This window comes from Crocodylus porosus, unplaced genomic scaffold (assembly GCF_001723895.1).
Source record: "Crocodylus porosus isolate Cpor-Errol unplaced genomic scaffold, CroPor_comp1, whole genome shotgun sequence".
Taxonomy (NCBI): Eukaryota; Metazoa; Chordata; order Crocodylia; family Crocodylidae; genus Crocodylus; species Crocodylus porosus.
Genome location: NW_017728911.1, coordinates 15,813,747 through 15,833,833, shown reverse-complemented (window position 1 = coordinate 15,833,833; position 20,087 = coordinate 15,813,747). Strand labels below are relative to the sequence as shown.

The following is a 20,087-nucleotide window of genomic DNA, read 5'->3' as shown; positions in this document are numbered from 1 at the left end:
TGCCACCCACCTGACTGTGTAGGCATCAATGCCACAGTTGCCTAATTTTTTTATGAGAATGGGGTGAGAAACAGTGTCAAAGGCCTTCTTGAAGTCCAGGTAGACGACATCCACCTCAACACCCACATCTAAGGACTTTGTGACCTGGTCATAAAAGGAAACCAGGTTAGTCAGGCAGGACCTGCCCTCAATGAACCCATGTTGGTTGCCCCTGAGCATTACCTCCCCTGCTCGGCCTGTGCAGATGTGCTCCTTGATAATTTTCTCAAAGGTCTTCCCAAGGACCAAGGTAAGACTAACTGGCTTATAATTGCTGGGGTCCTCCTTTCTCCCCTTCTTGTAAATGGGGACACCACACTGGCCCTTTTCCAAACTTCTGGTGCCTGACCAGTGCCCCACAAGCACTCATGAAGCCGTGCCAGGGGCCCCACCAATTCCCTCAGCACCCTTGGGTGAAGAGCATCTGAACCTGCTAATTTAAACTTGTCCAGCCCCTCCAAAAGGTCCCTAACTAGGTCATCCCTGATCCTAGGCTTGGCGGTGCCTCCCCTGGATGCATCCATAATCCTAGTTGGGGAGATGTCCTGGTCCCTGTTTAGGAATATGGAGGCAAAGAATTTATTAAAGAGGTCAGCTTTGTTGTTTGCTGCAATGACCAGATTGCCAAGCCTGTCCTGTAGGGGGTCCCGTGTTACCCAGTGCCTTCTTCTTACTCTCTATGTATTTGAAAAAGGACTTTTTGTTATCCGTAATACTGGTCATTAGCCCTAGCTCCACCTCTGCCTTCCTAACAGCCTCCCTGCAGTCATGAGCAACAGAGGTCTAATCCTCCTTGGTGATAGCCTCTTATGTGTATGTACAGCCTTCAGCACAAGGGCCCATCAATTTTGATTGCAACATACTCTTTGAACTTGCCATCAGTTGGTAACTTACAGCTAATGTGATGCCTACACCTGAGTGCAGTATTACAAGTGTCATCATGCCAAAGTCCTACAGTGTCCTAAGGGAACTCCGTACACTAATGCTTCAGTATATGCAGTGCAGTGAAAGCTTTTTCACTCAGACTTTAAGGGAGGAAAGCAAAACTGTTTTCTCTGCAACAGTGCAGTATTAAAATTGTCCATACCATTTAAATAATATCAGGATACATTTAATGTGCATGAAACCCTACCTGCAGATTTGTGCCTGCTACAGCTCATACTTTCCTTCCAGCAGGGCCTGGAAACCAAAATTCTCTCCACATTCTCACTGGGCCTTTTAGACAGGAGCAGTTGTGCACTATTTTTGCTTGATGGTTACTTGTATGGGATTGGAAGGTACAGGCATACTGATTTATCATTTGTTAGCTTGGCTTGTTCTAATTGGGGCACACAGGGACTGGATCCTGCTTACACTGATGTTAAATGACAAAACTCCCACCAACTTTAGTAGGAGCAGGAACAGGCCCCACCGCCTTTATTTTTCTTTGTATATAGTATCAGTTGCTTGTGGTCAAGCAAGAAACTTGTAACCTGCTCAGGGCAGTGAGACTTCAGATTCCTGCTACAGTTAGCTGAACAGAATACCTGTCAATTTGGAGATACAGTGTAAACTGTTGATATCCAGATGAAGGTCCACTGGAAGGTGCCACCTCTGGATATTTATAAATGGGCTCCAGGGGAGGGGGAGCGCTTTACTTAGAGTGGCTCTCAGAGTGGCTTTCTACTTATATAATCTCTCAGAGCCACTCTAGTTAAAGCAGCCAGAGTGTCTTTTGTATCAGTAAACCTGTGCTTCAAAATGGTGGGGGGGCACTTTATCTAAAGCTTGCCAAAAAAGCTTTAGATAAAGCACCCCCACTGCCATTTTGAAGCATAAGACCCTGATACATGAGACGCTGGAGGCTGCTAGAACATGGCAAGTCTAGCAGACTTAATTAATTGATTGAGTCTGTTCAATTAATTGAGTCTGCTTTGATGCACTATAACTACAGCACTGTAGTTACAGTGTGTCGAAGCAGCCTCCATGCTTGTGTATAGGCACCCTGTTACTAGTTAAAGGAAGTAGAAACAAGGTCCTGCTATACTTACTTAATACATTCCCGATTTCTAAGGCTTTTCAATAAGATTTTCAATAACAAAGTCTCTTTCTTATAAAATACAACTTAACTGCAATTCCAAAAGAAGAATTACTTCATCAGCATTTCCTCTTTTTTTCTAATCCAGCTAGGTTCCCATGAGTTGGTTAAATAAATAACATTTCTCAAGTATTTAGGATAAAGCCTATGTATTGGTTATAGAACATACTAAGGTAACATTAACTACTCTATCATCACAATAGGAACATTTCCCAAAGATGAACACTGTTCTTCTCAATAAAAAATATCGTGAAATTTAAGGGACTCCTTAGTTGTACTCCTTGTTGAATAAACAGACAAACAGCCTGATTTTTCAACTTTAGGATTTAGAGACTAAAGGCCTGTAAAATATCAGTCCATAAATTATCTTGGTGTTAATTTAATCATCTCTGTGACTCATCTGGTGAGGAAAGAAAAGTCATCATCATTTTTTTAAACTTTATCCAAAACTCAAGCTGCGATGCAACAGTTTGTGAGGATGCCCCACTGGTTCAAATGATTTCAGACATTCACTGATAGCTAAATGTTATGACCACAGAGGGCGAGGATGAACTTTGGCTGTGACCTGGATCTGCAATTCACAGTTTTTTTTCCATACAGCTGCAATAATATTCCAAAAAACATAATTGGCCTTTTACTTCATTCACTTTTGCAAATGAAAATAAAGCTACTGTGAGAGCAGCTCCTTCAATAATGTAATAAGTTTTTCTTCTAGCCTCTTCAACAACAAAGAACTCTCACAAGCTGCAAAGTCTTTCTCTAAACCTTTTTAATGGAAAAACTTCATAGAAAATATTTCATATCCTTTTACTTTTTAATAACATATAACTATATACATGATTAAAAACTGGAACAAAAACTGAAGAGTTCGGGAAAAAATGTTGAATACGTGTGGTTGGTACATTAAAAAGATTTTTCAGAAACTCATGTACATCAAAAGCAGCTACAGTGACAAAGCTGAAAAATGGCAGTTGTATATTATTTACCTGAATTTATTTGAAGTACACAGAGACATACAAAACCACACAAAAATAATACAGAAGAGTACACAGTATAAATGCTTATTGCTAGCACAGAAGGTATTTTTTAAGACTAAATAGCAAAAAAGAAATAAAAAAATCTCCTTTTCACATTTTATATTGCAGTTAGAACGTTAACTAATTTGTCATTTGCTGTACTTTTCTTTCATTCTGACATACTACAGCAGGAGTACATGACATTCACATTTAACAGCTCAGGAATACTTTGTTATTTTGTTTCATCTCCATGTTTGTGAATGTTTTGTCATTTATTAATCATGTATACATATTGCTTTAAACACACACGAAGAACTGACATGAGTTATAAATACAAAACGCTTGTGAGGCTCAACACTGCAAGGTGCTGAGAGCACTCTAAAGGCCCTGATCCAACAAAACGTTTAAGGATATTTAACTTCAAATACACGAGTAATCCCTCTGAAAATGACAAGTCAAAAAAGGTGAGCACATTCCAAACAGTGTGTTGAATTAGGCCTAGAGTGCTCAGCACCTTGAAGTACGGAGCATATGGTTAGAAAGCAGAAACTGATAAACACATGAGGCTATAATTCTGTCCTTACACTCCGTGTAATATAGGTACAGTAGACTATTTGCTTCACTTTTAAATAAATGTTCTTATTCTAAATTAACAAAACAAAAAGCAAGCAAGCAAACAAATGAGAAACTGGAGACTGAGTAAAGTCTGCAGCTGGAAAGAAGAAAAGACTGCAGAAGGGGGAGCAGGAGGGATTCCATAGGCAGGGACTGGTGTGACACTGTATTGTAAAAGTCTCACTCTTCAACAGGCCTGCTCTTGTTTTGGTGCTGTGTTAGAACAAGAGTGGGCATAACGAAAAAGTACAGTAGCAGCAATTAAGCTCTCCTTGGGCTTGCAAGCATGGGGAGGACAGCAAGCCTTCTTTTCATAAGAAAACATAAAATCAAGCAAACTCGCCTGTCAGGAAGGTTTTTGCCAAGTTCTTCCAACATTAATGAATACATGTCACAATTTCCCAGCTGGCTAAAGTAGAAACATCTGCTGTAATCACGAGCGGGTTGCTGGCTGAGGATCCTGCAGAGTCTGTCTATGCAGATATTTCATTAAAAATAAAAGCTAGGCAAATAATAAAAGCTAAAATACTTCTGTAAAGCCTTTGGGATCCCTTTCCACCATCCTCAACACCTCCCCCCACGATGCTCTTTTGGCAGGCAGGTAAAAAACATTTCTGAACATTCTAAGTGAGGGATGATTTTATATAGAAGAGATATAAAACATTTATTAGGATAAGCTGTGAAAAATCAGAAGGCTTGTGTGTTCAACAGAAACCAAATCTCACTGATAAGTATCCTTTCAGATTGCTATAAACTATATAAAAATGTAGCTCCCCCCAGCCTGACCCCTTCACAATATCATGCTAGTTGGAAAGTTGCCAGCGTACCAATATTGGCTGGCTCTAATTCAAAATATTTCATTTTTGGCTTTTAACGAACAGCCATAAGACTTGGTAAATTGCTCACTGCTAGAACTGTGGCCCCAAAGTCCCATATAGAATAAAAATATCAGCCAAGGCTGCCCTATTTGAGAAGGTGATTTTAAAACAACTTGCCTTTTTTATAGAGAAAAGAGTGTGCGTGTATTTGGGTGTGTAACAGTTTTGTAACTGGAACACTTCTTATGTAGTTCCTAGTTTTTGATCACAATTTTAGCTCTTGGCATATGATTAAGGGAAAAATGTTCTCAGTGGAGTGCTATGAAACCACACAAAGATATTTTGCATTATTTATGCAATTATGTGCCTGTTATATATGTTGTATCTTAATTTCTTAAATATATACTGTGTAATGCTTTTATTCCTGAGTGCTGGTCCCCAAAGGAATACAAAGGGTGGCATCATGTGCTGTCCTGCACAACATGGTGTTTGTCTTCTTAGGAATTCTTTTGAGGAATCTTTATCGTCACAGTTTTAATTTCAGAATATTCTCTCAGTCCACATTCACCCCTAGAAAATGAAATTGTAGCTTATCAGCACATGACCATATATTAATTTTTTTATGTATCCATAATATAAAGCAGATGAAATCATGATGCATAACTTACAGGCACAGGCACAGGCAGGTTATTATACTACATACCTTTATGCTTAATTAAGGATCTTTCTAAAAAAACCCTGAATTTCAAGTTCTAGTTTGGGACACACAGAGATGTGTTTGGTAGTAGGAGGTGGAGCCACTGTACAGTCCAATCTAGGACTGCAGCAGTAACATGAATCAAGGCCTTCAGCCTTGCCAGGGCTTGGAAGAACATTTGAGTGCTAAGAGGTAATATTTCAGCAGCACAATTAGCCCCCAGGTTCCCACTTTAGAAAGAAAGGCCAGCAACTGAATGCCATGGAAATCAAACATCCCTAAACTAGATATGCACTTGCTCCCTTACCTGCCCTTCTCTTTTCTATGACTGGTTTCTGCCCAATATTTGGGGAAGGCAGGTAGCATCAGTTACACAGGATGGGGTGAAGGTATATCAAGCAGCAGGAACTTAGGGCATTAGCACCTACTCAGATGAAGTGTTCAAGCTGCTCAGACTCCCATAACTAGAAATGCTTCTTTAGACCTGGCAAAGTGAGACCCAGCAGACCATATAATCCTGGAGTAAAGCACTCTCTAAATCTCATCCACTAAGATTTGGTTCTGCTTTGGATAAATGATAGTAAAATTTGGCACCATCCTGGCTCTTGGTAGTTATTTCTGAAATTAGGTCTGTCCCATGTCTTCCCTGGGACAATTCTTTGGAGCCAGCAGTGTGACTCTTCACTCCTTTTCTCTAACAAGCATCTTTTTAAATTTCCTCTGCATATATTTGGAGTGATTGGCAAGTTAGTATTTGATATGTATATTATAATAGTGCTTAGAAGCTGTAGTCAGGGATTGGGGTTCTAGTATGCAGGGTACCTTACATGTATAAAACAAAAGACAGTTCCTGCCATGAATGCATGAATGGAGTATCTCTTCAGTCTAGCAAATTGTGGTACTAGCATTTTCCCACCCATTTGTAGAGGCATTTGTTTCTTGTTTAGAAATTCTCCAGCAAGACTCTATACTTAGTACAGCTTCCTTATTTGTGTGAAGAAAAGCTGGAGAATTCCTGCCAGTGGACCTCATATTAGTGTGTTGGTACTTTGTGCTGCCATCTTTCTATATCCAGCTATGCAGAATATGCACCATTACAAATATTCTGGGGGCATGTCTACATGTTTATTAATGTACCATAAGCACTGCGCATTACGTTTAGTACTTGGTTAACCAAGTACTAAATCAATACACAGTAATTCATGCTACTACGTGGTACTGCCGACACATGAGTTTTCAGTGGTGCTTACTGTTCAGTAGCCTAATGCTACTGTGCAGTAGCATATTAGCATCACTTTTTGCCTAGCATGCTACTGTGCCGTGTTATTAGGCTCCTGTGCAGTTAGCGTCTCATGTAGACATGCTTACAACGGACTCTCCTGAACACCCTTTCAGAATTGGGTGAGGTTGCCCTCTTTAAACCTCTGGGTCTGTGCCTAATGCTGCATAGCGTGTTTAGAATTTACTTCCAAAGCACAGAGTTTACATAGAAAGTTCTTCCCAGTGCAACCCCTCTAATCTCCTCTTGGAGCATTAATTCATTTGATGAAATGTTAATATTCATCAGGCCATTCTACTCCACCTACAGTTCTGAACCCTTTCCAGGATACCTGTTGGCACAGTAAACTTTACACCTGATTTAGCCAGCTAATATTTCACTCAGTTAGCCTGATGTTCCAGTAGGCAGCATATCAATTACTAGAAGCTAAGTATAGACAAGGAAAGGCACTCTTGAAGATTTTTTACAATAAAAGTTTGAATTGTACAAATCCCCACAACCTTCAGTGGAAAGTCTCAGGTTTGTCTTCCAAAGAATGACCAAACCAGTTAATTAATCAAACTTGGCTGAGCCACAGAACCATGGTTCACTCGAGGCTGTCACAGAGCTGCGTGGAGCCTAGGCACTAATGCTAATAAGTCTCTTTGTGTGAAAGTTTCTGTTTGATTCAGGGCTGAAACTTGGCTCCAAACACCTGTTGGACACATTTTTGTGAGTCAATAGTTAACCCAGCCAGGGTAGAATACAGCGCCTTTATGTACTTGCCAGCTATCAGCTGGTGTCTTGTCCTAGTCTGGCAAACATAGTTAGACATATCTATGGTCAACTTTTTTTCAATAATAGGGGCCTTAAACACATTTTCTATTTTAAACTGCAAGAGGTAGGTAAATGTGAGATGCTGTGAAGCTACTAGGGGTGCGCAAAGCTGGCCCTATTCGATTTGGATTTGGATTCAGCCCAAATCAGGGACAGTGATTTGACTCATAGATTCAGATCACTGTCCCTGATTAGATTCAGCCAAATCCGAATCTGAAGATTCGATGCTGATTCGGAGAATCAGCAATTCCAACGTAGACACAACTTTAAAATTTTTTTCTACATACCTCGAGGTACCAGCATGGCTTGTGATCGCTGCAATGCTGGGGCAGATGGACCGACCCACAGTGTGGGAGGGCTTCCATGTGTTCAGTGGTGAACCCAGAAGTGGCCTGGAAGTACTTCCGGTCCACTTCCAGGTCTGCCGGGGAGTGCACAGGGCCCCCCCCCAGTTTAGCAATCAGCCACGGGGGGGACCCTGGGTGCCCCCCCAGACCCAGGAGGCACCAGTTGCCAAGCTGGGGTGGGGGCATGGGGGCCACCCCATGTGCTCCCCAGTGGACCCGGAAGTGCTTCTGGTCCACTTCCTGGTCTGCTGCTGAGCAAGCTGGGGAGCTCCCTGCACTTCTGTGGGACACTCCATCTGCCCCAGCATCACAGCGTTCAGGTATGTAGAAAAAATATTTAAAGCTATGTCAGTGCCTGAATCGCTGAATCTTTCCAAATCTTTCTGAATCTCTCCAAATCAATTTGGAGGGTTTCAATTTGATTTGGAGAAATTAAAGAGTCCGCTGATTTGATTCAGATTTGGCATCTCAGCCACCAAAACTCTGCACAGCCTAGAAGGTACTTGCTAATAGATTCTCTCTTTTATAAGCCAATCACTATGTCTGATACAGCCTAAGTAATCACAGAAGTAAGACTCCCAATGGCAGTGTTTGCAAGAGCATGAGAAAGCTGTCATAATGTTGCTGTTGAACAGGTAGTTTGGTTATTCCAGACACACCGTTTTCTGAAGTAGATAGATAATTGCATGTGCAGACATAGGGCTAGGTAGTCCCTACAATGTACTACTGCCCTACAGAGAAGCAGGGGGCAGTATGGATGCCCTACTGCAGGGGTGGCCAACCTGTGCCACACATAGTGTAGGTAGGCTCTGTTTGTAGCATGTAACAGATCAGGCTGCAAAGCAGAAGGCAGAGATCAGGCAGGGAGCACAAGGCCAAAAGCAGAAAGCAGACCAGGAGATTGGGCAGAGTGCTCAGAGTATGGAACAGACCGTGGAGCAGCAGACCATGCAGAGGAATGGGATCAGAGTAGAACTTGGGGAGGATATGGGGCTAATTTGTGCCATGCCTGCCAAAGAGTTTGTCATCACTGTCCTACTTCATGGCCACATTACACCTAATTTGACTTCTGTTCTTGGACCAGGAAGAGAACAGTGGCTGCACACCTGAGAAGGAGACTATGGATAAAGGATAGACATAGCCATTCCCTTGAGTAGGGCAGCAATAAGCTGAACTTCCATACGGACTGAATTAATTTAATATCCAGCCTCCTCAGCTTAAGAACAAAAGATGATCAAGGTTAAGAATGTGACTTGGAGTCAGTGCTATGTTTTCCTGAGCTGTTTCTGAGCAGTGCAACTGTATACACTCTACCTTATAACACAAGCCCAAGCTGAAAGTTTTACTGCTTTGAAAGCTTTACATGGCAGTAAATGGTGGGCATAAAGCAAAACTGAATTTTGCAGGAGACTGGACTCAGACCAGAACCTGTCTTTGGGACATTTCTAATTTAAAATGGCTACATGTAGTTCACCTGATCCTCTTTAACAAGGGGTCACTTCAACATCTTTGGAGCTGATTCTCCATTGCTTTGCATCTTGACTAGTCACAAACTTTGGTGTGAAGTGACTGTGAAACTGGGGTAACAGGCCTCAATTCTTGATTTTTTTCAAAAGGATATTAAATGCAAAAACACATCAAGCCACTGTCACTGTAAATATTAAGGCAACACAGCTAGGACCTCTTGTTCTACTCCTGTTTTTCTAATGCACGTCTGTAGCTCACTACTGTTTCAGCTGGAAAATGTATTCCTTAAAGCACCAGGATGTATTGTCCATGTTTACTTGACACTGCATATTTGTGTGTGTATGTGAATGCATAGACCCAGAAAGAAAAAAAGAGGGAGAAACAGAATTCATGATGGACTATAACTGATCAAAGAGATTCTTATGTGAGCAGAATGATCCTTCAGAAGAGAGTTAACAGGTATCATCCTGGGGGAGATATTATCATCAAACCCAAACATTAATTATAAGGGAGAGATTTTCAAAGGTGCAAAAGGGAATCATGTGTCTAACTCTCATTGATTTTCAATGAGAGTTCAGTGCCAACTTTTCTCTGTGCCTCTGAAAAATCAAAACTTGCATACACTTAATTTTTTACTCATACAGATAGCCAAGAAGGTCACCCTTATGAATTCTGTTGCTATGTAATCTGTCAAGATCAGTATTTTTAGAATATTTTCACGATGATAAGAATTAGATGGGCTGAAATATTTTAGCTCACCTCATAACTCATGAATGTAAAGAATGATTTATATAAAGTGATACTTAATGAGGGAAAATATTTCCAATTGTAAAGAGCCTATTTTATGGTTCAAGTTTTATATGTCACATATTTATAGTTTTAAGGAGTTTATTTGGATTTTACTGCTGAGTTTGTAGTCAGCCATAAAATACTTTGAAGACCTAAGCTGGACTTCAGCAGTACATATACCCCCTACACAGAGGTGAACCTTACCTTTTAAGCATGTATATTAAAAATACTTAATCAGATATGGTACTTACACTATTGATAAAATAAAACTTGTGATTTCCATGAGGACTAAGTATTAGTAGGGCTTTAATTTAGTTACAGTAGGAAGAGGATTAAAGGTGGGGTTCCATTCCAAAAGATCAGACATTTACTTCCAGTTGGAATAGGAAAGAAGGCAAAAATACTCTGGAATAGAAGGTGAATTTTTCAAAGGAGTGTAAATACGGTTGTCTCTCTTTATCAAGGCCTGATTTCATTTAAACATGTTGTTAAATGTAGAAGAGATAAATAGCACTTTAATTAAATACAGATATTGCAAAATGTGGCAAACAATAAAAGCAGGAAAAAATACTCAGAGCTTCAGTTAAGGAGGCAAAACTAGGGCAGATAAACAACAAACGATGGCTCACCTTGGAAAACTGCTGGTTAATACATCTGAGGACAGATCTCATGAAACACACAGTTTGGGTGCATCTACATGTGCAATTAATGTGACTAAATAAACTCTGGCACAATTTGAGCCAGAATAAACTAACCCAAATGTCACTACCTACATGTGCATTTAACCGCAGAAATTTACTCCGCCATTGGATAGTCTGAAGGAACTATCTGATGAGGCAGTAAATTAGTCTACACTAGCCTAATTGCTGTGTAAGTGCACAGCAAATTAGTCTACTGTGCAGTAAAGCACACATATAGATGTGTCCTTTTGGTATGAACAGATGCTTTCAATCCATTCAGGAATGAGAAGCCAGTTCCATTAATTCACCCTCCTGTTCCAAAAATCCTCACAGGAAAATAGCAGTGCCATAGAAATCTAATACATACCCAATTCAGAACAGCTACCAATTATCTTATACCATATTCCCCCCTCTGTGCCATCAGAGTATCTTCATATGTCATTTGGAGTCTAAGAATGTCTTAACTTGTATCGGCTTGTATATCTGGGAAAAAGTTAAGAATGTTACAAACCTGATACTTACATTTCTCTCCCATTGCCAGACATTTTATACCCTCCAAAAGGACTCTGGGCATTTAAGGCATTGTAACAATTTATCCTGCCAAAAGAAAGTAAATTTGGGTGCATTGTCAGACATATATTTGGGAAATCCAACAGATACAATTTGAACTCAGACAGAAATTACTATACTTTAATTTGCAGTAACATATTCCTAACATAATAAAAGATATTAAATCAATGTATACCTTAAAGCTTAATCATGAAGAGAGCAGGATTGGGCCCTTGGGAGACCAAAGGAAGGAGTTAAATAGCTTGGATTCAGTGTTAGCAATGAACTGTTAATTTGCTGACAAGTTTCAATCCCAATTTAAACACATTGCTATTAGACTTGAGGTTGTCTTTTTCAACCTGATTTGTCTTGGATCTTTAATTTATCCAGACCTGACACATCAAATTACAAGCTGTTAACCTTCAGAAGTGGGTTTACCAATTCCCAGGAGTGGAGAGAATGGGTGCCTATTGTTTTCTTGATTTATGTACTTTGACTTCAGAAACTGATTCTTTGGGGGGGCAGGCAGCAGAAAACCTAACAAGATTCTTAAATATGAAAATAACAATGGACGTTACAATTATGAGGTATTTGTTTTCAGTACTGCCCATCAGCAGGCTAGCCGCTGCATTAACACAAAGGAAGGTATTTTCCCATCTTTTGATGAGTTTACAATCCAAAAGAGACAAAGAAAGAGCAGGGGAAAGGGACACAGTGTACATATGAGGTGGGCAGAGTGACAATGGACTACCCCCCTCCCCCCCCGACAGTTGTTAGCTATCTAGAACAAGCCTGATTAATCTCTGGGTTACTCTAGATACACAATTCAGCACAAAGGGTGGAAAACTGGAGTCATACAATAAGAGTGAGTCAAACCCTTTATCTCCAATAGCTGGAATGCAGGGTAGCTGCTCTCTTACCAGACTGTCCCAGCTTGCATTGCTGATGAGACTGTCAGAGCCTTGTTTATGTCATTTGTAAAGACGGCAGCTACCAATCCAAAATCTGAGTTGTTGGCTCTTTCTATGACTTCATCCATAGTTTTAAATCTCAGTATTTCTTGAACAGGCCCAAAGATCTGCAACAAAGATTAATGATTAATTTGTAAAACAGCCCTGTCAAAGGTATTTTATCCCTGTTTTATTCTGCTTTTTCAACTGTCTTCATTCTCTGTTTTACTCTTTACCAATTCCCAGAGCAACATTTATTAGTGGTAACAGCTCTCTGTAAAACTGTGTGAGCTTTCCCAAAGCAGAGCCTTAAAAAGAGCAGCTGCCCCATGAAACTCATCCACCTCCTTCCTTCCTTATCTCTTCTGTGAACTCTGGAACTTTACAGCTGATGACAAAAGTTGAGATTCTTTACCCAGATAGTTGCTGAAAATGTTTTTGCCCACATAAAGATCTGAGAGAGTCAAGCCATTGAGTATCAGGCGGCATATTGCATTTACAGCAATAAATTCCAACTCTAAAATTTTCAACTTATAAAATAAACAGAAGAAACCGAATCCTGTTCAGATACAAATTGATGATGATCTTGTCCCAGGTGTGTGAATACCTCTTCCTTGGCAATCCGCATGTCATCTGTTACGTTGGAAAACACTGTAGGTTCAATGAAGAAGCCCTTTCGTCCTAATCCTTTACCCCCACATTCGAGTTTTGCACCTTCTGTAATTCCACTTTGGATAAGTTCCAGGATCTTGTTGTACTGTTTCTTATCAATCTGAAAAGGTGAAAGGGCTATTTCAGTTGTAGTCAATATGCTTGACTAAAAAGCCAGAATTAGACTGCAGGCATGTCTGCGAGTTATCACCCCTTGCCTCCAGCATATGTTCAGTCTGGCTTGAATCTGAACAGTACTAAAAACCTGTAAATGCCTGCTGACTTCCTCATCTCAAAGAAGACTGTAACCCATATTAAGCTTCAATGTGACTTCGTCACCTCAAGGTGGCTGCAGTATCTACTAGGATTTATAACTTTGCTACTGCCATCTAGTAATAAATCTGTTTTGGAACTCCAAAAATAGTAGGAGATGGTTTTAATTCAGTTGTCCCAGATTCAGGTCTTGCAAATGTCCCAAAGAAGGACTGATGCTCTGGTAACCAGGACATTGGGATCTTTTTCTAAGTTTGCCTAACTGGTGTTCAAAACTGACCCATCTTGGAGCTCCACACTCACAGTTATTGCAATATGCATAACTTTTTTTGGAAGATGACAGCGTACAGCAGAAACTGGTGGAACTCTGCCCATCTAACGGGTCTTATCACTGTATGGCTTAGAAGTGCACAATATAGATTTAAGGCCAGATGCTATCCCTTGCTGCTGTGAAAAAATGTTACAGAATTTGGCAGGGTGCTCACATAATATATGCATTCATCAGCTACAAAACATGCTTTACTTAGAATGAGCCCCACTGCTCACTCTAGCCTTGGGCTCAGCAGAGCTAAGATGTTCCTGCTTTACCTGTGGACCTTGTTCTGTAGTTGGGTCAAAAGGACTCCCTACTACTCTCCTCTTGGCACGCTCAACGCTTCTTCTGACAAACTCTTCATAGATCGATTCTTCCACATAAATCCGTGATCCAGCCGTGCAACACTGGCCTTGATTGAAGAAGACCCCCTGGTGAGCTTGTTCCACAGCATAGTCCACTACAAAACCAAGACAATCACTTGCTGCCATGAAACAATTTACTGCTCTTGCACCATCATCATATATGGTACTTAGCATTGTGTTTTCATAATTTCAAAGTAGAAACAGTGGATTTGGGTAAAAAAGCCCCCAGACATATTGTTATTCTATAGTGCTATAACTGAATACAATTTATTTCATTTCATACAGCAGTAGGGTTACCATATTTCCAGTTCCAAAAAAGAGGACACCTGTCACACAGGATGGAGGTGCTGCCAGTGCCCCACACTCCTGACCCATAGGCCCCCCTGCCTGCCTGGTGCCCCTTATCCCACAGCTCCTGTCCCTGCTGCTGGCCCTCACTCCCAGCCTGCAGACACCTGGCCCTGCTGGTGGCCCTCACTCCTGACCCACAGTTCCCACTCCACCCCCCGCCATGCTGGCATCCCTCATTCCCAACCCACAGCCTCCTGTCCTTGTTGCTTCCCCTCGCTCCTAATCTGCAGCCCCCTGACATTGCCAGTGCCCCATACTCCCAACCCACAGCCCCTCACTCCCAAGTCACAGCATCCCTAGCCCTGCTGGTGCCCCTAACTCCCAACCCACAGCTCTCTGCTCCACCCAGCCCTGCTGGAGGGAGCCCCCAGCTGCCCCATCTCGACCAGGCCAGTGGCTCCAGCTCATGTGGGCGGTGGTGTGGGCTGGAGGGAGGAGGAGGGGAAACCTGTGACACCCCTAGTCCTGAGCTGGGGCTCCCATGCCATGCCAGGAGGCTTGGTTATAGCCACCCCAGGAAGTGTCTTCCAGGCGCCCACCCTTACAATCATGGGCACTAGCCTTAGTGCTGCTGGCCTGGCCATGCAACTCCCCAGCACCCCCAGAGAGCCTCTCTGCCCCCTTCCCCTGCCACAGGGGCAGGTGCCTCTCCCCTACCCCCCTGCCCTGCTACATCCCCAGCACACAGACACCTTTCCCCAGCGCTGGCAGGCACTTGCCCAACCCCCACACCCACCCCCTCCACACACCCCTGCCACCCTCCCTCTGGACAGTCCCCAAGCCCTGGCCCTCCAACCCCCACCCCAACCCCCACAGACTTACCTGCATCCAGATGTCAGGGCTGCTCCCACCACCCTGCCTGGCTTCATGCCAGCCACATGTGTGTGCACGTGCAGACGCACATGGTGTCCCCTGCCTCCAATCACCCCAAGCAGCTCCTTGCAAGCTGCCCGCCTGCGAGGAGAAACCCGTGCTTTCCTCCTTTAAAGAGGAAAATCCATGATTTTCCACCAGCAGATGGAAAACCTAGATCCCTGGTAAACATGTCCACTGCTAGGGCATGCCGGGAAATGCAGTTCTACCAGCAAAATCCCAGACATTTGTTGCTATTTAAAAAAACCATCCCAATCTAGATCAGAGGACCCAAAAAAGAGGATGTGTCTGGGAACACCAGGACATATGGTAGCCCTATGTAGTAGTTCCTGTGAAAATATGGTACAAGCTGCATGCATTAAGAGATCAAATACTTTAGACTCACAAGGCATGATTTTTCTCTCATTTATACACAGTTTGACACTTCTATAGTGCTGGTGACTTCAGTGGACTTACATTATTTGCAGCAGAGGAAAATTCAGGCACAGTAAACAGGGTTAAATTCTATTTCACCTTTGCATGCCCAAGTGACACTTACATAGCTGCATAATTGGGTTCTAGCCACTGTCCAAATGGCTTTTCTGCACCTTGCATCTAATATTTACTGGACAAAGAGCATGGGGAAGCATCCATCTCTCTAAGCATACTTTTGGCTGCATACTTCTTCCCTTCCTGGCTGCCCAGTGAGCTGGCTGAATTCAAAAGGAAAACTGGAGAGTGGTCTGGGTAATGGCCAGCTTATGACCTACTGGTTAGACCACTTTGCTCTGAAAAGAAATATACAGTTTCACATCCCCTCTTGGCAAGTGAAATGGGGGCGGGGAAGGAGGGTGCTGGGTCTCTAGCTCTCTGAGCAAATGCTCCAACCACTAGGAAACTGGGCCCAAAGGTGGGAGAGTCCTTCTGTTCCCTATCGCTTTCAGCAGATGTGTGTACACTTGGGTGAGCCTATTCCATCATAGGTGGAATTCAAATCCAGTGTTCAAATACCAAAAGTTGCAGTTACATGGCTATATAAGTGCCACTCGGACACACATTAGACATGAAATTGGATTTGGATTGTAGAGTTAATTTTTTCTGTTGGGTATGGAAGAAATGGTCCTTATAAGCCTTGCTAAAGATTAAAAAAGGCAACTTATTATGTAGTAATGTGCTACACCACTTCAAAGCACTGCTTAACAGTTTGGGTTTTTTTAAATAACTGGGCTTTATTTTCAGAAATCTGTATCTAACAAATGTGTCATAATGTCATTCCATTTCCACCACAAGCTTGAAACTCCTGTTCCCTGACAGTCAGGAAAAGGCTGAAAACAGTAGTGCTTAGAACTGATTAACTGCTTTCTTTTTTGTTTCCTTAACACAGTTTTGCACCATGAAGTGCATGGTATAGTTTCGATGGGCTTGTCCTCAGTTTCTGCAAACTTAAGCTCACATTGTTCTGCAAACAGAACAAATAGTGCCTTTGAAAGAGCCACTGAGTTGTCTACAATTCTTAAATAATAGGTCGGTAGCTTGTATCTCAAGCTGGGTTTTGATAGTATATCTGCAGAGAGGCAAATACTTGCTTAGGTTCTTTTAGAGGTTTTTTGTATGGTGCACTGTGGAAATAACTGTCCTTCGAATTCAAATTTCCCCTACTGGATAATAAGAGTAGAGATGAGGAAGAAACTCCTGAAACACTTCTGTTAGATGAAAAGTTGTAAGTGCTTAAAAGAACAAATTGTTGATTGAATTCTCCTCTGAGTTGAGGAGATTTGCCCAAACTGTAGGTTTGGGCAAGAGATTGGCAACAGTCCAAGGTGGTTACATTAAAATTATGGATTAATTATTATATTCATTGCTTGTATCAGGTTATCCAGCTGCAGACAGTACAATGCAGTCAAAGTTTGTCTTTATGCAGACAGGTACACACGTAATTTTAAAAAAGGATTTAAAACCATTTTAGTTAACCAAGTGGAAAAGGTATTAGGGACATTTTCAGTCTGAGTAATTTATTTCAACTTAATTTAGAACAGTTAGGAATAGGCTGGAACTAACCCAAAAAAACTGTTCTTAAACTGAAGTAGGAATGCACCTACAGGGGTTTGCACAGGTTTAACTGTGATGAGCCTGTGGATTTGTCTGCATGGGACAAAGTTTTGATGTAATCTAAGGTATGAGCTGAAGTAAACAGGCTAGGAACAGAAGTTACACATAAATCAGTACAGATGATTGGACAGCAGTTCAGATCTATACTACAACAGAAGATGAGTGCACATAAACCACTTTCTAAAATAGCCAAAACTGGCTTAAGATAAACCTGGTTGGATGTATTATCAGACTTAACTGATTTAGGTTAAATCAGTTTATTGAAATTCTGTCCCAGATCCCCTCCAGATTCAAGTTACCTCACAGTTCCCCAGCATCCCAGGATGCTTTGCACGTCCCCTGCAAACCCCACATTGCAGGGTGGGCAGGCTTGCTGGGGCCCAGACTGTCTGCTCTAGCCAAGCAGGTAGGTGTGCTCTAGTGCTCCCTGGCTTCTGGCCTGAGCCTCTGCAGGGCTGTGGCTGCATTTCCAGAATCAAAAGTGAATGTCTGTTTACGTGCTTATCAGTTCAATCTATGCACCTTACACTAACCTGTGAAGATTGAATTGATTCAGCTTCAGGCTTTTTGACTGCCTGTACTTAGCCATAAAGAGTTATTTGGATATAAGCCCCCATGGAGACACATTGGACACAAGTAAATGAACACAGGACTCTGAGACAAAAAATGGCAAAGCTTTCCTGCACCTCAGTAGGAAACTGCTCTGCAGTAACTGGCCATATGCACGCTCTTTCTCCCAGGAAATGCAAGCAAGTGTGCACAAGGGCAGTTACCACAGAGCAGTCCTGCCCTTCTTTGCCACAGATGAACTTCTTGATGCGTCTGTTCCCTTATTCCAGTGAGATAGCCTTTTGGGTTTTAGTGTTGTCACTTAGGAAGGGTTTCAGCTAACATTAAGAGCCTTTTATTTCTCCTTGAATACAGGGTTTTACATGTGTTAACATACAGGGCTCTACCACACATAGGCCAGTAGAACTGGTAAAAATCTTTCCCATTTATTCAAGGCAGTGGTAGCTGAGAGTTTTTAAGCTTTACCCGAATCTTTAGAGATCATAGGAGAGCTCTGAAGGCAAACTTGACTTGTAGCCTAGCCCAGATCTGCACATGACGCTGCTTTCTTCTTTTCAAACCCTATTCCCTTTGGTGGCAAAGAAACCTCTCCAAAGCTGCAAAGAGTGTTGTGAGTTTCTCATACCCTGAAACAAGAGCTCCTGGCAAGGTGTGAACTGCCCCATTCATCTTAATGGGGTGTTAACTTTGAAACCTCCTGCTTACAATTCATATGTCAACATTGTTAACTATTTAATTGCTGATCATTTTAGCAGAAACTTCCCACAACCCTAAACTGCTGCCTGAACCTTTTTAGGTGCCAAAAAATCCCAGCTGCACACCCTTACCCAACTGCCAAAACATCCATCTCGCCATGACAATTTGTAATGCACAGGTTTGAAATGCCAAAAATAAAAAAACGAAGGAGCAATGTAAGGTAATATTTACTATTACATGCATAACAAAAGGAGTACTGCACTGATAATATTATCTACTATCAGACTTCATTCAGTAAACTCTTCTGTCTTTTAAGTTACCTGTAGCTGTCACTGACTGTCCAGTTCTAGAGTACTGGATCACCCAAATTAAGACCAGAATAGCAGGGCATTGATTATGATTCATGGTTGGCTCTAACCTTTGTTTTACTTTACTGTTCTCTTTGAAGCCCCACAAATAAAGTTAGCCTTTTAAAAAGTATACCCATAGCCAGTTACAGTAATGTTTAAGAATTTGGTTAGATGCAGCCTCGATGTTTACTTTGTTAGCTTCACTTTCAATGGACAGATATGGGTTGAAAAGAAAATGACAACATGCAAACATGTTTTTAAGGTAAATATGCAAGAGCTGACTTACAATCAGCATCTGCAAAAATAATGTTTGGGCTCTTCCCTCCCAACTCCAGAGTAACTCTCTTCAAATTACTCCTTCCAGCTGCTTCTTGGATCAGCTTCCCAACCTGAAAGGAAATGGAGAAACAGTTTTACAGACAATGCAGTCATACAGTTAGTGCAACAGTCAGCTCTGGACATCAGTGGAACACAGCTATTAAATAATCTAGCAAGTTCTTGAAATCCAAAAAGATTCACATAATAGACAAACTTCCCAGGTCTTCCCAGAATGAGAGTGGACAAAGCTTAATGTAAACATGTCAGAAGGAGTTACGTTTTAATATCTGCTGAAATGATTTAGGGGTGTCTTCTGGACTTTTGTGGGTGTTATCTTCTAGACTGACAAGATCTAATAGAGATTTGAGGTAAAATCTAAAATCTGTTACTTCTGTTACAGAGTTACTTCTTTAAAAATATTTGGAGCATGTATTACATATGAAACATGTGCAAGGGATTAACACAAGGTTTGGCTTTATAACTTTTGGTTTGATACTGAAAAAAACAAATGATATAACATGTACAGCAAGTGCAGCACTTATTAGGTAAGCATAGCTAAGTAATAAGTGCTATCATACTCCTTTTATATGGAGCTTGTAATTTGAGCGCTGCAGTTCTAATTATTATAATCTATCCTAAACACGGAAGTTTTTCAGACTGTAATCCAAATACATTCTTAAAAGGACATAAATCCTCCTCAATGGGTGCACCTACACAAGATGCTAAAGGTGCAGTAGATTAATTCTACTGTGCATTAGCGTGTCAAGGCAAAAGCTGTGCTATTGCACTAATGCTCAGTAGAAATAGTCTACTGCGCATTAGGATCACTAAAAAGGTGTACAGTGGCGCTACTGTACAGTAGTGCTGGTTACTATGCATTGGGTTAGTACCTGTTGTTACAGGTACTAAGTTTAATGTGCAGTAACTATGGTTCATTAATGCACATGTAGATGCACCCACTATTTAGTTCTGAGTATCCAAAAGATTAAATTGATTTACCAGTAAAATTATAAAACAGAGAATATTGCATCATCACAAAATCAGCACCATTGGATATAGGGTTAGTAGCCAATAGAAGATGGAGAAGAACACTGGATAGG

At 41.5% G+C, this 20,087-nt stretch overlaps 1 protein-coding gene across 2 annotated transcripts in view; it reads right to left on the bottom strand.

Annotated features, from left to right (window-relative positions):
* Positions 1-2,868: 2,868 nt before the first annotated feature.
* The window catches only part of ALDH1A2 (aldehyde dehydrogenase 1 family member A2), a 42,862-nt gene continuing 25,643 nt past the window's right edge, over positions 2,869-20,087 (bottom strand). Inside the window, exons 7-12 of one of the 2 annotated variants that reach the window (XM_019533489.1) lie at positions 18,956-19,058; positions 13,652-13,836; positions 12,747-12,911; positions 12,110-12,267; positions 11,163-11,237; positions 2,869-5,135 (exon numbers count right to left, since the gene is read on the bottom strand). In XM_019533489.1, coding sequence (XP_019389034.1) covers positions 5,063-5,135; positions 11,163-11,237; positions 12,110-12,267; positions 12,747-12,911; positions 13,652-13,836; positions 18,956-19,058 — 759 coding nt within the window. In that variant the 3' untranslated portion in view covers positions 2,869-5,062. Of the gene's footprint in view, positions 5,136-11,151; positions 11,238-12,109; positions 12,268-12,746; positions 12,912-13,651; positions 13,837-18,955; positions 19,059-20,087 lie in introns of both variants that reach the window. The other variant, XM_019533490.1, reaches the window with a different exon arrangement.